At 41.1% G+C, this 17,454-nt stretch overlaps 1 protein-coding gene across 1 annotated transcript in view; it reads left to right on the top strand.

Moving 5' to 3' along the window:
- The first annotated feature begins 6,120 nt into the window (after positions 1-6,120).
- The window catches only part of LOC109081687 (E3 ubiquitin-protein ligase TRIM35-like), an 11,564-nt gene continuing 230 nt past the window's right edge, over positions 6,121-17,454 (top strand). The window contains exons 1-6 of the mRNA XM_042721221.1: positions 6,121-6,773; positions 7,203-7,298; positions 7,515-7,745; positions 7,842-7,864; positions 7,935-8,056; positions 16,941-17,454. The exon at positions 16,941-17,454 is cut by the window's right edge and continues 230 nt beyond it. Of these exons, the coding sequence (XP_042577155.1) occupies positions 6,378-6,773; positions 7,203-7,298; positions 7,515-7,745; positions 7,842-7,864; positions 7,935-8,056; positions 16,941-17,434 (1,362 nt within the window). The 5' untranslated portion in view covers positions 6,121-6,377 and the 3' untranslated portion in view covers positions 17,435-17,454. The remainder of the gene's footprint in view (positions 6,774-7,202; positions 7,299-7,514; positions 7,746-7,841; positions 7,865-7,934; positions 8,057-16,940) is intronic.

Genomic DNA, 17,454 nt, shown 5'->3' with positions numbered 1-17,454 from the left:
TGTGTCGTTATTTCAGCAGAAGCGTCTGTCTCTCAGTCCACTCACAGATCTGATCGATATACAGCAGGCTCATCTATATATCTGTGTCCCTGCAGCACAGAAGCAGTCATCAGTAGCACAGGTGTATTTGTAGCAATAGACAACAATACATTGTATGGGTCACAATTATACATTTCTCTTTTATGACAAAAATCATTAGGATGTTAAGATAAGATCATGTTCATGAAGATATTTTGTAAGTTTCTCTTCCAGCAGTTCAGAGTTAATGGTGTAAATCAGTGGCGTTTGTGGAAACACACACACACACACACACACACTCCAGGGTTACACAGCTGACCTGTGATCAGGCGTCATCATCCTCATGCATGAATATATCATGCTCCTCCAGCAGAGCTTACTGGTCCTGGTGTACAGGAACGGAGCCACGACCATCATGATCCACTCCAGAACAACAACAACAGATCTGGAGAAATGTGTCACTGCAACCACCCAGAGAACCCTAGCAATCACATAGCAACACCCTAGTAACCACCCCGGGCCCCTAGCAACCAACCTAGGTACCTTAGCAACCTTATCTATCTGTCTGAAGTGAAGATAATGGGTAGACGCTCAGTCTAGGTGCTAATTCTGGGTTATCACCAGGTTCACTCAGGTGTGTCAGCCAGAACACCACTTGAGGCCAAATATTCCAGAGTATGACATGAAGAGCGGAGAGATCATTCTTATTATTCTGTTTATTCCTCCTCTTTCTTGTATGAGTGAGTTTAAAGGTGAGTGTAATTTCGAGTGTGGTTTCTATAAAGAGAGAACTAATACAAATGAATAAAGGAAACATATGCATACACTCATTCCTCCTTAAGCACTAATACACATTACAAACATAAAATAAACAGTCAGAATATGACTATATCTCTTAAACTCTCAAATGTAAGCAGAGAGAAAGGATTCAAACGCTTCTCAGATTTTCTACCATGCATTAAGTTATCAATAACGTAGATAGAACTTACTTAACTTCATGTTTTACTCAGCCACAGAGTACTTAACATTCATAACAACAAGTACTGAATAAAGTATAAACATGTCTGAACACGATGTGACCCATTTAACCCGACGAACTGAGTCTGGTGGACCGAAGCTAGAGAGTAACGCACGAACGTGGATATAATTAACACAACGGTCGTGTAACGACCCTTAAACTCCTAACTCTCATCCATATAGAATATCAGAAATAACAGCTGTCAAAGAAATACAATATCACGAGTAATGCAGCAGATTTACTTACTTTTCTCATTCACGCACACGCTGAGGAAAGTGTCACTCACAATTATAATCTAACCGACCGATGCGCTCTATCATCCTGAATACTACTGTGTGACGTCAGATATAATATACGAACCAGCGCGCGCTTTTGCTACCCTATTACAAGCAAAAGTGAAACATGAACAGAGCCGGCCCTAGACCTTTGGGGGCCCTAAGCGAAATTTGGTTGGAGGCCCCTTTGACCGTTTTAAGTAAAGCCTAAAGAAAAGCAATGACTATCTTATAACTATACTGTACATATTATATCTACTATGTTATTTTTTAAATTTTTTAGTCTATTAAATTATGTTTTAATTATTCTATGTATGCTGTATGTTAATTATCTTTTTTACGCTGCTGGTCCTGAGTAAGTATTTCGTTCTTATGTGGCAACATGTACAGAATGACAATAAAAGACCTTGAGTTCTTGAGTTGAGTTCCATGTTTGATGTCTAACAGGAAAATTATGATACCACTGAGCTGAATGGTAGTGCAGTGCAATGAACACACACTGATGCTTGCTAACTTGCTAAATAAAAAGACTGATAAAGTGATTTTCACTGACAATCAAAGAAACATTTTTAATTGACACCAGAGTGTAAGAGGCACAAACAACAGCCTATATATAATTTAAATGAAATAGAGCAAATAGAATAACATTTAAATAAAATATTATATAAAATAAATAATAAATAGGACATTTAAATGTTTGAATTTTTCAAATAAACAAAATTAACAATAACACCACAAACAAGATTAATAGTAACAATAATAAGAATTAGGTAACATTTCAATAGAACTATTAAAATCCAAACTTGTGTATTTGTGTGCGCGCACATGCATACATGGTCTCCTTGGAAAAAAGTAATTTGCTAAAAAACAAAAAAATGAATTAAAGGTTGTTTCAGCGATATCAGGCCCAAAAAAGGCCCAACCACAAATGATCACATTCATCTAATCTTTCCTAACGATCCGCTAGCTGCCTGCCTCATAAGCATGCCGTCAAAACGCGTCTCTGTAGGCAGCCTAGGCTCTGAGATCTGCACACAAAAACAATTGGTTTCACCAACCACTCAAAACCAAAACAAATAGTGTTCCAACCAATCACCGATTGGTGTGAGGTTTTGCGCTCGTGCACGGCTGCACGCGAAGTCGGAAAACACAAGCGCAAAACCTCACAACACCCTCCCCCTGTAAGTGTTTGCATCCCAATATAAGACTTTTAGACTGCAGATTCTCCATACAGGTATTGGAAAATTAAGCCTACAGGTTTACATGCCTTTATCTTCTTGCTTCTTCTCTTCTTCTAGCCACTTCTTCTTTTTTTGTCGTTTTTCATGGCCAGAAAGATATTTTCATTTCTTGTCAGAACTCGTCGACGTCGGAGTAACTGACTGACAGACACTGACCAGGTGACGAGTGACATCATAGGGGTCAGTCAGGGTCAAGATTCGTGGGGAACTCGCCATAATAAAGAACTAAATAAATAACAACTGTGCTTATCATGATGCCTGATAAAGAGCGCTGTAGGCCCATTTATTTTTATTTATTTATTTTATGTTACTTTTGATGTATGATTTTTTTTCACCCACTAGCTAGCAGTGACTCTAGGGGGCCCTCTGCTGGCCACGGGGCCCTTTGCAATTACAAAGGTCGCTTAGTAAATGGCAAGTAAGAGTACGGGAGTAAAAGTGAAACATAAAGCACATTATGGTCAACTGTACTAAATAATAGCAACTCTAACATAACTTTGGGGCCTTTTCTACACTGTCTGTCTGTCTTATCTTCATAGCAACACTCTAGCAATTAGCCAAACCAACCTAGCACCCACTCCGGGTACCCTAGCAACCACGTGGCATCACCCTAGGAAACACCCTTGGCACCCTAGCAACACCTTAGCAACCACCCCGGGCCCCCTAGCAATCGCATAGCAACACCTAAGCAACCACCCAGAATACCCTAGCAACCACCTAGCAACACCTTAGCAACCACCCTGTTTACCCTATCAACACCCTAGCAATCTATCATCTGACTATTTCTATCTATCTATCTATCTATCTATCTATCTATCTATCTATCTATCTATCTATCCATCTATCTGTCTATCTATCCATCCATCTATCCATCTGTCTATCTCTCTGTCTGGCTATCTATCTATCTGTCTATCTGTCTATCATCTATCTATCTATCTATCTGTCTATCTATCTATCTATCTGTCTATCTGTCTGTCTGTCTGTCTGTCTATCTATCTATCTATCTGTCTGTCTGCTTTCCATCCATCCTACCAACCTACCAACCTATCTATCTTCCCTATCTATCTATCTATCTATCTATCTATCTATCTGTCTATCTACCTATCTTTCTGTCTATCTGTCTGTCTGTCTGTCTGTCTATCTATCTATCTATCTATCTGTCTGTCTGTCTGTCTGTCTATCTATCAATCTATCTATCTATCTGTCTGTCTGTCTGTCTGTCTGTCTATCTATCTATCTATCTATCTATCTATCTATCTGTCTATCTATCTATCTATCTATCTATCTATCTACTAACCAACCAACCTACCATCCTACCTTCCTTCTGTCCTTCCATCCAACCAACCAACCAACAAAACTGTCTGTCTGTCTGTCTTATTGTCTATCTATCTATCTATCTATCTATCTATCTATCTATCTATCTGCCTATCTGTCTATCTATCTATCTATCTATCTGTCTGTCTATCTATCTATCTATCTATCTATCTATCTATCTGTCTGTCTATCTATCTATCTGTCTATCTGTCTGTCTGAGAATTAAACATCTGACTATTTCTATCTGCCTATCTGTCTGTCTGTCTATCTATCTATCTATCTATCTATCTATCTATCTATCTATCTATCTATCTATCTATCTGTCTGTCTGTCTGTCTGTCTATCTGTCTGTCTGTCTGTCTGTCTATCTATCATCTGACTATTTCTATCTATCTATCTATCTATCTATCTATCTATCTATCTATCTATCTATCTATCTATCGTTCTATCTATCTATCTATCTATCTATCTATCTATCTATCTATCTATCTATCTATCTATCTATCTATCTATCTATCTGTCTGTCTGTCTGTCTATCTATCATCTGACTATTTCTATCTATCTATCTATCTATCTATCTATCTATCTATCTATCTATCTATCTATCTATCTATCTATCTATCTATCTATCTATCTATCTATCTATCTATCTATCTATCTATCTATCTGTCTGTCTGTCTGTCTGTCTGTCTGTCTGTCTGTCTGTCTATCTATCTATCAGTCTGACTATTTCTATCTATCTATCTATCTATCTATCTATCTATCTATCTATCTATCTATCTATCTATCATTCTATCTATCTATCTATCTATCTATCTATCTATCTATCTATCTATCTATCTGTCTGTCTGTCTGTCTGTCTATCTATCTATCATCTGACTATTTCTATCTATCTATCTATCTATCTATCTATCTATCTATCTATCTATCGTTCTATCTATCTATCTATCTATCTATCTATCTATCTGTCTGTCTGTCTGTCTGTCTGTCTGTCTGTCTATCTATCTATCTATCATCTGACTATTTCTATCTATCTATCTATCTATCTATCTATCTATCTATTTATCTATCTATCATCTGACTATTTCTATCTATCTATACTAGCGGCATGCTAATCATGTTAAAAACATACTAACAACATGCCAGTAGCATGCTAATGATGCTAGCAACATGCTAGTAACTTGCTAATCATGCTAGTAACATGCCAATCAGGTAAGAAACATGCTACCGACATGCTACTAACTTGCTAATTATACTAGCAATCATGCTAGAAGCATGCTAATCATGCTAGAAATGTGCTTATTGTAGTCAGCCTTCTCTAGTTATTTATTTTATTAATAGCCTACTTATTTTAGTTAAGTGTTTAAACTGTAAATATGCATTTATTCAGTTATTTTATTTAGTGCATTTGTATTTTATTGTTTCTGAATATAGTTTTGTAATAAAAGCGTATTCAAAGTGCATTGAAGTGTGCGAGACATGAATTTAAATTGTATTTATTTACAGAGGTATATGATGTCACACATATCCGTGTGTGAAGACTTTGCGCAGTGCAAATCCATGAATGAATGTTCTGAGGTGAAGTAAACTTCAACAGATGTCCCCTGCTCAGGGAGTAGGGAGCAACGAACACTGAGTAGGGACCATGTCAATGGGAACACAGTTCATGCACGGAGCTCACTTCTAATATGCAGAGCTGGGGGGCTCGAGGAGTCTTTATAATCAGTAATTATGTCCCCACTGGATGCAACAAGTGTCTCGTTAATAATGGGTTTAATGTTTTTGTCTCGTCGCTCTGGCCGGACAGGGCATCACAGTATGGTGAGGGGTGTAACATTTCCGTCACACACTTGAGGTATTCGGCCAATCACAATGCACTGGATAGCTGACCAATCAGAGCACACCTCACTTTTCAGAGCGATGAGCTTTGTAAAAATCGACGTGTTTCAGAAAGCAGGGCATAGAGGAGAGACAATAATGTACAGTATGTGGAAAATAATGTGCTTTTTAACCTTAAACTGCATAAACACATTTAATTACACCAAATAAAAAGGTAAACACACTTTATATAAAAATAAAATAAAACCTTTAATATTTGTGTATTCTTCATTGTTCTTTTTTTGTGTGTTTTTTATAGCAGTTTATTTAACGTTTCAAAGTTAATTTTGAATGCAGTTTGTTAAATGTTACCTGAAGAAATGCTGATGTTCCTGTCTGATTGTTTAAACACAGTCATGTGATCATAAACTCCTCCCTCTCACAGCTCTTACCAGGAAGAGACTGACACGTTATTTCTGCTTTCTGTCACACTGACTCTCTTCTCTTCTGACAAAAACAATAAAGAACCAGCCATCAGTGAAGAACCAAGAGAAACACTTTACAGAAGGATCTTTGTGAAGTTTGTTTCTGAATAGATAGCAGATCTTTGTGATTCTCGTGGGGATTTGTTTTTTAAACTGTTGTTCAGAAAGTGAAAGTAAAGTTTAGATCGCTGGAGCTCAAAGAGTGAAAATGGCTTCTCTATCTGAAGATGATTTTTCTTGTCCTGTATGTCAGGAAATCTTCAAGACTCCTGTTCTTCTGTCATGTAGTCACAGTGTCTGTAAAGAGTGTCTTCAACAGTTCTGGAGAACCAAGAAAACTCAGGAGTGTCCCGTCTGCAGGAGAAGATCATCTAGAGATCAGCCTCCATGTAATCTAGCATTAAAAAACTTGTGTGAGTCGTTCCTGAAGGAGAGAAATGAGGTTCGTTCATCAGGATCTGAGGAGATCTGCAGTTTACACCGTGAGAAACTCAAACTCTTCTGTCTGGAGGACAAACAGCCGGTGTGTTTAGTGTGTGTTAATTCACAAAAACATGACAATCATAAATTCAGACCCATCGATGAAGTGGTTTCATCATATAAGGTGAGAAAAGTGGCTTTTAGCCAGCTTCATGTTGTTATAAAAGTCCTGTTTAAGTGTTGATTTGATCAGAGCTGCTTGTGTTTAGTTCAGCTGAACTCCATTATCAATAAAGTTTCATAGATTTGAGGAATTATTAACTACGGGGGCAAATACTTTTTCACACAGACACAGTTGGTATTGGATAACTATTTTTGCTTCAATAAATAATTTTGTCATTTACAAACTGTGCTTTGTGTTCACTCAGATTGTGTTTGTTTTATGATAGATTTTAATTTAAGTTAATTTCTGAATAATTGTTTTTATGAGATGTTCACAAAAACAGAATAAATACTTTTGCACTGCATTATATGATCATATCACTGTATCATCTCCTCTTCTTTTTTCACTGTAATCTGGTGTTTTCTGTATTTTTATTTTATTTAATTCTAGGAGGAGCTCAATATAGCACTGAACTCATTACAGGAGAAACTTCAACACAATAAAAACATTAAAGAAGAGTTTGAGAAAACAGTTCAACACATCGAGGTGAGGAAACAGAATCCAGAGTCATTTTCATTACAGCTGTAGATCACTAGATACAGTTATGATCTGATATATTTAATATGATTGTGTAAATGACGGTCATCAATCTGCTTCTGGATCGTTATATGTCTGTCTCTGAGTTTCTCTCAGGTCTGAATGATGAGATTGTGTTGATGTGTGTTGATGGAGAGGATTGAAGTGAATGTGGTTTGATTTCAGTCTCAAGCTGAGCGCACAGAGCGTCAGATTAAACAGCAGTTTGAGAAGCTTCATCAGTTTCTCAGAGATGAAGAAGAAGCTACAATCACTGCACTGAGAGAGGAAGAGGAGCAGAAGAAGCAGATGATGAAGAAGAAGCTGGAGGAGATCAACACACACATCTCAGCTCTTTCACACACAATCAAAGACACGGAGAAGATGATGAGAGCCAGTGACGTCTGCTTTCTGAAGGTCTGATTCCAGATCATTGATTGATCGATTATTGATTGATTGATTGATTGATGATTGATTGAGTTGTTGATGATCAATGGTGTGTTTGTTCTGCAGGAGCTTCCAGTCTCGATGGAAAGGTGAGTGATCTGCTGCTGTCTCTGCTTCTGATCAAAGCCACTGCAGTTCTGATCCTGAATGTTCTTCCAGAGTCCAGATCTCATCACAGCCGGATCCACAGACTCCTTCTGGAGCTTTGATTCATGTGCCGCGTTACTTGGGCAACCTGCCCTTCAGAGTCTGGAAGAAGATGCAGGACATCGTCCAGAACAGTGAGTCTGACTGCAGAAGATCTGAGCTTCACACACACACACTGGAAATGATGCAATATTGACAGATTTCAGCATTATGTGTGAAGAACCAGATCATCTACTGCACCAAAACCAGCAGCTCACTTTTAGAAATAATCAATCCCACAATTCAGTGCGCTTGACTTTCATTTTCAGTCTCACGAAAGACACAGCAGAAACATTTCTACACAAAATGGTTTTTATTTTCCATATTCTGCAGCAATATTAAATTGATTACCTGCCCTCTACTAAAGATTTTTTCTAGTCAACTAGTCGCACATTATATTAAATTGATTAATATAATAATATATTAACCGTACTGTAATATATAGCCTAGGCATTCCACGCTCAAGATCACGCATAAAGCAATGACCTCAAAGCACCGGGAAAGTGATTCTGAACGTGTCGGGGGAAAAGAAGACATTTTAATTATTTATTAAATTTTATTATTCATAAATGACTCGCCATCTACACATGGACGTGCCTTTAATAGAAATGCACCTTTTCATACGGACTACAAAATTAAAGTATATTACAAAATGGAGTATGCAAGTTTTCCTTATATTTATTTTATTATTCATAAAAATTAAATAAATAATAATAGCCTGTTTTGGTTATATTTAGCTACTATTAATTGCAGGTCTCCAGACTGTGACCAAGTTTTGTGAGTGGTGTCGCCGATCCTGACTCGCCCTCTCCTCTTTAGACGCGCCTTTAGAGAGAAGTGCATCTTTACGGATTTTTATTATAATGAAAGAGTTTTTGCTTTTGATTGGTTTTATTTCGTTAAGTAGTAATTTAAAGCTTTCTATAGATATATTTATCATGTCTGTGAGCAGGGGCGTTTCTAGGATTTTCATTTTAGGGGGGCTCAGCCCCCAATAAGGGTATGATTAAAAAAAAAATATTATTTGACTATTAGGGTAGGGTTGTATACTACTAACCTTATTGTAATCCACTATTCCATTGTATTCCCTGTATTTCATATATGGGAGTAGAAGTACTGACTGAGCCATATACAACACCGTAAAAAAAAAAAAAAGAAAGAAAGAAAAAAGAAAAATTTAGAAGTGACCAGTCACTAGAAAAATTTGAGTTGGGGAATGTAGATTTTTTTTTTTTTTTTTACACTGGAGACTTCCTGATTCATTATTAGGACATTCATGTTTATCCTTTGACGATACCACTGCTTTTTCTCATGAAATGTACGTGGAAATTGGCAGACAATTAAAACAACATAAGGGTTCAATGACTGCAGTGAATCTTGGGAACACAGTGGTATAGTGTGTGAGAGGCTGTCTACGTTCTATTCTCAACTGACTTGCTCATTTGCAGACCTACTCCCGCACGACAAGAAAAAAAAATTGTATATCCATCTACAATGAAATATAAATTATTATTATTATTATTATTATTTTTTGAGCTTTTTAGCCTTTATAATCAACAATACGGTTGGTTATACATCAAGTCACCCCTGAAAATTTATTTCATTTCAAATCATTTAACTAACCAGCTAAGAACGGGTTGAATGTTAACCACTTTCGTTTCCATATAACTATTAACTATGACACAAGTTCATCAGCATGCATTGATTAATAGCATGTTGTAGCAAAAAACAAACAAACATAAAAACAAACAAACAAAAAAATGCAAACGACCGAACCGCTGAAATAGAGTTATTTGCAAACGAGCGACCCTTGGGAACAAAGAGCATTGAGATCTGTATCATCCAGTTCCCTTTCGAAAGCTTCAGTCGATGCTGCGCTGCTCAGCGCATTGGGAAACGTCTTGTTCGTGACCAGCTGTGAATAATGTGTGTAACACGTCGATAGAATTGACCCGGCGGTAATATAGCCTCGGTTGATGACGTCATCTGAGCGCGCCCGCAACACGGGGCTATAAATAGATAAGCCACAGGTGCATCAACAGGTCTTTTGTCTTCAGATCATTCTGTGCATGTGTGCGTCAGGAAGATTCTTTTTGTCTACTAAAGATCTTCATACGATGACCCAACAAAACAGTAAGTGTTGTGTTCCTCCATGCTCTCGTCCTATGTATGAGCTGGATACGCATGATTACTGTTTTGTTTGTTTGGGGGAAGAGCACGCGGTTCTGGCTTTAGAGACGGGCGAGTGCGAGCATTGTGAACTGCTCTCAGTGAAGATGCTTCGTGCTCGTCTGAACTATTTTCAGACCGCACCCACCTTTTCGTCGGATGGCTCTCGTGTGGGTCTGCGTGACGAGCGAGCGACGGGCCCGTCCCTTTCGCTTACAGTGTCACCAGATCCACGCATCCTCTCTCGTGATCTCGAAGCGCGCTCCGGTGCTTCTTCGATTCACGAGGAGGATGATATATCTCTTGAGTCTTCGGGCGATGAGCAGGCCTCTGAACGCTCCTCTCGCGAGAGGAAAATCGGTCGAGGAGCTGCTTGAGGTGGTTACTCGCGCGCGGTGGACAGGCTGCAGCTTGACTGGCCACGCGACCAAGAGACCCCCAAACGTAGTAAGCTGGAGGATAGGTTTCTGTCGGGTGGTAGGAGAGAGAGACCGCAACATCAGTCTCTCCCCCCAAGTTCGAGGACCTCCATGATGAACTGTCGAAGTCATGGAGCAAACCATATACTTCCCGCATCTTTGTGCCCTCGACGTTGACATTTTCAACTATCGTGGATGCAAAGTCACGGGGGTATTCGGAGATGCCTCGGGCTGAAGAGTCGCTTGCGAGCTATCTCTCGCCTGAATCTGCATCCTCGGTGAAGAAAACCTACTCCCCCCACTAAACCTTGTAGAATTACATCATCGCTAGTGGGGTAAAGCTTACCAAGCTTCAGGTCAGGCTGGTGCTGCGCTGCACACTATGGCAGTGTTACAGGCATACCAGGCTGACCTATTGAAGGACTTGAGTGTGGGCAGTACAATCGACAAGGAAGCATTCGCTGAGCTTCGTCGGGCCACAGATTTGTCTCTCCGGGCGACCAAGCAGACGGCTCGTGCCATTGGCCGGTCGATGTCAGCTTTAGTCAGCACGGAGAGGCAGGCATCTGTGGCTTAATTTGACGGGCATTAAAGAGAAGGAACGTTTGTTTCTTTTTTAGACTCTCCTATCTCTCCATCTGGCCTGTTTGGCGATTCGGTTAATACGGTCGTCGACAGGTTTAGGGAAGTAAAGAAACATGAAGAAGCGTTCGTTCCGTTTCTTCCTCGCCACACTCAAGAGGAGGGGCCATCAGCCACCCAGCCTCGCCCCAGTCCTTCAAAAACCAGGGAGGTTAAAAAGCAGAGCGTGGCAGACCGTGCTCCCCCTCATAGCGATTGGGGACAGGTTCGCCGTGCTTAGCAACCTCCCAAGCCAGACCTCAGGACTTTTATTAATAAGAAGAAGAAGTCCTGACGCCATGGCGCCCGTGCTGATGGGGGTAGTCCCTCACGGGGTGGTGCACGCTCGAGAGCTTTTCGCCCCGCCCCGTTACCCTCACAAAACCCCTCCATCCCCGCCGCTTCTTGTGCCTCGGGGGGCGGGGGTTTCCAGCGAGATATTCGATGTTCCAGTGCTTCCTGCCATCATTCTGGACACGGAACATCTAACATCCCCTCAAAAGGAAGTATTGAAATTGGTACCACTCTCAGAGAGTCTGGCAGCGTGGAAACTTCTGCCAGGCATTTCTGCATGGGTGTTGAACACAGTACGGATAGGATACAGGATCCAATTTATTCGTATCGTCATCCTCCACGTTTCAACGGCGTGGTTTTCCACTTCCGTGAAACCGGAGCTGATGCAGGTACTGTCTCAAGAGCTACAAACTCTTCTGGGCAAAGAGGCCATAGAACATGTTCCTCTTCCACAGAGAGAGTCGGGCTATTACAGCAGATACTTCCTAGTTCCCAAAAAGGGTGGGGGAGTGCATCCAATCTTGGATCTTTGAGGCTTAAAACCGTACAATCAGAGCACTCAAGTTCAAGATGTTAACCGTCAAGACGGTCGTGTCGCAAATTCGGCATCGCGATTGGTTTATCACGATCGATCTGAAGGACGCATATTTTTCATATAGAGATTTTGCCACAACACAGGAAATTCCTGAGGTTCGCTTTCGGGGGGCGAAGCATACCAGTTTCGGGTTCTTCCTTTCGGCCTAGCCTTATCACCCCGCACGTACACAAAATGCATGGATGCAGTGCTGGCTCCATTACGACTCCAGGGCATTCGCATTTTGAATTATATAGACGATTGGCTGATACTAGCGCAATCGCGAGAGATGGCGCTACAACACAGGGACATCATGTTAGCTCATCTAGTTTCTCTGGGGTTGAGACTCAACACCGAGAAGAGTGTTCTCTGTCCGGCCCAGAGAACGACTTATCTCGGGATCGTTTGGGATTCGATCACGATGCGGGCACAACTGTCTCCCGCTCGGATCGAGACCATTCAGCAGACCATGAGCAAGGTCAGGCTAGGCCAGGATCGCACTGTTCGTCAGTATCAAAAGATGTTAGGTTTTCATGGCTTCAGCATCCACGGTGATTCCTTTGGGGCTGTTACACATGAGACCATTTCAGTTGTGGCTAAAAACCAGAGGATTTCATCCGAGAGCCAATCCTCAAAGGCAAATAAAAGTGACGCGCTGCGGGCTTCGTACACTATCTCTGTGGCTCAGACCCCGGTTCCTTGCCTTGGGTCCCACTCTAGGGGCACCGTGTCGTCGCAGACTGCTAACGACAGATGCCTCCCTGTTGGGCTGGGGAGCAGTCTTGGATGGCCACCCAGCTCAAGGGGAAATGGGGGGGTTGTCAGCTCGATTGGCACATCAATTGCCTCGATCTGATGGCCGTATTTCTGGCTCTGAAATATTTCCTCCATCATTTGAGAGACTGTCATGTTCTAGTACGGGTGGACAACACAGCAACAGTCTCGTATATAAATCACCAGGGGGGTCTGCGCTCACGCAATCTGAACAAGATAGCGAGGCAGATTTTTCTTTGGGCCCAGGACAAGCTCCTGTCACTCAGGGCAGTTTACATTCCGGGGCGTTTGAATGTGGGAGCGGATTTACTGTCCAGACAGACACTTCCGACAGGGGAATGGAAACTCCACCCAGAGGTAGTGAAACAGATTTGGGAAAAAATTTTACGAAGCAGAGGTGGAACTCTTCGCCTCCCATCAGACAGCGCAATGTCCCCCTCTACTTCTCTCTGAGTCACCCAGCCCCCCTGGGTCTGGATGCGATGGCGCACACAATGGCCCAAAATGCGCCTGTATGCGTTTCCTCCAGTTTCTCTGCTCCCGGGGAGTCCTAGCCAGAGTTCGCCAACAAGGGTCTTGCCTCTTGCTGATAGCGCCACGTTGGCCGAACAGGGTATGGTTCTCGGAGATAATATCTCTCCTCGACGGCTCGCCATGGGCGATTCCAGAGAGGACGGACCTTCTGTCTCAGGCAGGGGGTACGATATTTCATCCCAGGCCCGACCTGTGGAATCTTCATGTTTGGCCCCTGAAGGGTACCAGCTGAGGAACACAGGGCTGTCGCCGGTTGTTATTGATACCATCCTTAGTGCTAGGGCTTCCTCCACCAGACAGAGTTATGCCAGTAAATGGGGTGTCTTTGACAGGTGGTGTGTGGTACACAATATAGATCCAGTCAACTGCCATATTGCTTCAGTTCTAGACTTCATGCAAGAGAAATTGTCAACAGGCACATGCCCTGCTACTCTTAAGGTTTATGTGGCCGCTCTTTCGGCTTGCCACGCCTTGATTGACGGGATGCCACTCGGGAGACACCCTCTGCTCTCTCACTTCCTTCGTGGGGCCAGACGACTGAGGCCTACAAGTAAAAACCAAGATGCCTTCTTGGGACTTAGCTATAGTTCTCGAGGGTCTGGTTGAAACCCCCTTTGAACCTTTAGAGTCAGCGTCTGATAGACTTCTAACTCTAAAAATGTTTTTTTTCTCATGGCAATAACTTCTTTGAAGAGAATTGGGGATATGCAGGCTCTGTCTATCTCACCATCATGCTTAGACTTTGCCCCAGGGAGCGTGAAAGTGATTCTGCATCCTCATCCTGATTACCTGCCTAAGGTTCCGTTTTCGGCTGTACATCCGGTCATTCTAGAGGCCTTCTGTCCTCCGCCGTTCGCAACGCCGGAGCAGGAGAAATCTTATAGACTGTGTCCAGTCCGTGCTCTTCAGACTTACGTCCACCGCACTAGCCAGGGCGTAAGTCGGAGCAACTGTTCATCTGTTATGGTGGTGCTAACAGAGGAGCAGCTGCCACCAGGCAGACCATGTCTCACTGGGTCAGGGATGCTATTGCTTTGGCTTATGAGGCGCGCGGTCAAGCTTCGCCTATAGGTCTTAGAGCTCACTCCACAAGGGGGGTCGCCTCCTCTAGTGCTTTAGCAAGGGGTGCCCCCTTACAACAGGTTTGTGATGCGGCAGGTTGGTCCTCTCCGCACACATTCATAAGATTTTATAGTTTGGATGTCCATGCTACTCCTGGCTCTCATGTCCTTGAGTCAACATCACAAGCTAATGTCTGAGGCCTTCTTGTGGTTTGGTAGCACACCTGCACAACCATAGGGGTCCAGACATTTTCAAGCACGGCGGCGTGGGTATTCTCATTCCCTATGCGCTGAGCAGCGCAGCATCGACTGAAGCTTTCGAAAGGGAACGTTTCCGGTTACTTAACTGTAACCTTGTTCCCTGAGAAAGCGGAACGAGATGATGCGCTGCATTGCTGTACTGAAATATGTCCCAGGACTGCTCTTCAGACAAAATGTCCTGTTGATGCACATGTGGCTTATCTATTTATAGCCCCGTGTTGTGGGCGCGCTCTGATGACGTCATCAACCGAGGCTATATTACCGCCAGGTCAATTCTATCGACGTGTTACACACATTATTCACAGCTGGTCACGAACAAGACGTTTCCCAATGCGCTGAGCAGCGCAGCATCTCGTTCCGCTTTCTCAGGGAACAAGGTTACAGCTAAGTTCCGTAGTGCTCCACCAGTAAATAATCTAGCACCCCCTCAGCACCTCTGGCGCCGCCCCTTGTTCGGTACATCGATGTATTTCTGAAAAGAGAAAATTAAGTTATTCCAACTCTAAACCCAGTCCCCAAGTAGCCTACATTAGGTTATAAAATAAAATAAAAAGAAACTAGCAAAACGAACTGCTCGGTGTCCCCTCCACTTTTCAAAGCAAAGTTACGCACTGAATAGTACTAGTCTGAATAGTTACTTGAGTAAGAGTATAAAAGTATCGGATAAAAAAACACTCAAGTAGTTAGTTACTAGTTACTTTGAATCATATACTGAATATCTGTAGTCTATTTTTATTTAGATATATAGATAAAATGTATGTAATGTATGTGTATATACTGTGTGTGTATATATATATATATATATTTCATCAGCTTTTACACCAGTCTTCAGTGTCACATAATCCTTCAGAAATCATTCCAATATGTTGATCCACTATCAACGATGTTCTGTTTAGCTTTCTATTCATCAAAGAATCCTAAACAAAATGTCACATGTTCCAAAAAATAACATTTTCACTGACAGTCTAGATTTCAATCACTCTCAGAAACTCCCATTAAAATCACTGAAACTGTTAACACTGTGAAATCAATATCTTAATTATAGATTCGTACACACATCTGCACTTTGTTGTTTATGACGAGAGAATTTGCCAGAAAGAGGTATTCAGCCCGCGAGCGAGTGAAGGAAGCACCGTGATTTCAGCGATGACTCACCTGAACACCTCTGATTGGTCACTGCGTTCATAATCTCACCAGAATCTTGTGTGATTGGTTATAATGCGCAGTCTGTCTCTGGCTCAGCGAACGCAGATCTGAATTTAGCAGCTGATGATAGACTCACTGAACGTGTGATTGTATCAAATATAGAAAATATTAATTGGCTATATTTTTTTGTCTTTTGGAAGCTGCATTCAACTTGGCTTCCCTCTGTTATAAGTTACACATACAACAAACTAAAGTCATCGTGTACTGTAATCGAATGTAGCCTCAGTTATACCTGTTGAACCGTAGAATCGTTACTACTCTCCTCTGTTGGTGTTTATATACTACTTTAATTGTTTATCAGTATTTTGAATTAGGATTTAATTTCATATATATATATATTTTTTTTTTATATCCGCTTTTTTAATATGTACAATTATACATAATTTTATTTCAGTTTTAGTTTTAGTCATTTTAATAATTATACATAATTTTATTTCAGTTTTAGTTTTAGTCATTTTAATACTTCATGTTAATTTATTTTATTTCGAGTAGTTGCTAAAATTAAATTTCTAATCATTTAATTGAATTTTTTTTTTTGATTTTCTCTTTTTTAAATTTAATCTTTATTTTAATTACTGAATAATTATCTAGCGAAGTGGCTGATTCTGATACAGATTTATTTAAAAGCATATTTATTTATTGTATATTTGCTTTATAACAAACAAACTGGTCTTAAACACAAATATCTAGACATTTGAAATGAAACCACTGCATTTTAATCACGATCCAAACACAGATGCTACACACACGTTACACCAGCAGCTGTTTTTCATTTGAATTAGATTGTTTAATTTCAGGATTAAAAACAAACAAACAAACAGCGTTTAAACTTGATTAGCTGTAAACAAAGTGTGCTTTCAGTTTGTCTTTACACCTCTGACTGTTTGTGACTGAACTCTCAGTCTTGATAAATCAGACAGAGAATGACTGACAGTGATGAGAGGAACATGTCTGATGTGTTTGATCAACAGGAGAGTGTCATAATTCATAATCATCTGTGTTGTGTTCACTCTTGATCATTATATGATCATCAGAATAACAGCATCTGTTGATTGTGTGTCATCAGGTCCTGTGATTCTGGATCCAAACACGGCTCATCCACGTCTCCTTCTGTCTGATGATCTGACCAGTGTGAGAGTCAGCGATTATCAACCTGTTCCTGATAATCCAGAGAGATTTGACTGTGATGAATGTGTTCTGGGTTCAGAGGGTTTTAACTCAGGAACACACTGCTGGGATGTGGAGCTTAAACAGAGTTCAGGCTGGAGTCTTGGAGTAACTACAGCATCAAACCAGAGGAAGGGAGGTGGTTTCTTTAACACTGATGTCTGGTTTGTGTGGTATAGTCAGTATAGAGTGTCTTCAGGTTCTGGTGTTCGTGTTAAACGTAATCTTGATCGTGTGAGAGTGAATCTGGACTATGAGAGAGGAACAGTGTCATTCTCTGATCCTGTAACTAACACACATCTACACACATTCACAACCTCCTTCACTCACACACTCTTCCCTTTCTTCTGTTGTTATGATTCTCTGAGGATCTTATCGATCAATAGTCAGTAATCTGTAGCTCTGGATCTTCC

The sequence above is a fragment of the Cyprinus carpio genome, chromosome B3 (assembly GCF_018340385.1).
Source record: "Cyprinus carpio isolate SPL01 chromosome B3, ASM1834038v1, whole genome shotgun sequence".
In the NCBI taxonomy this organism is placed as follows: domain Eukaryota; kingdom Metazoa; phylum Chordata; class Actinopteri; order Cypriniformes; family Cyprinidae; genus Cyprinus; species Cyprinus carpio.
This window is presented reverse-complemented; position numbering and strand designations above follow the sequence as displayed.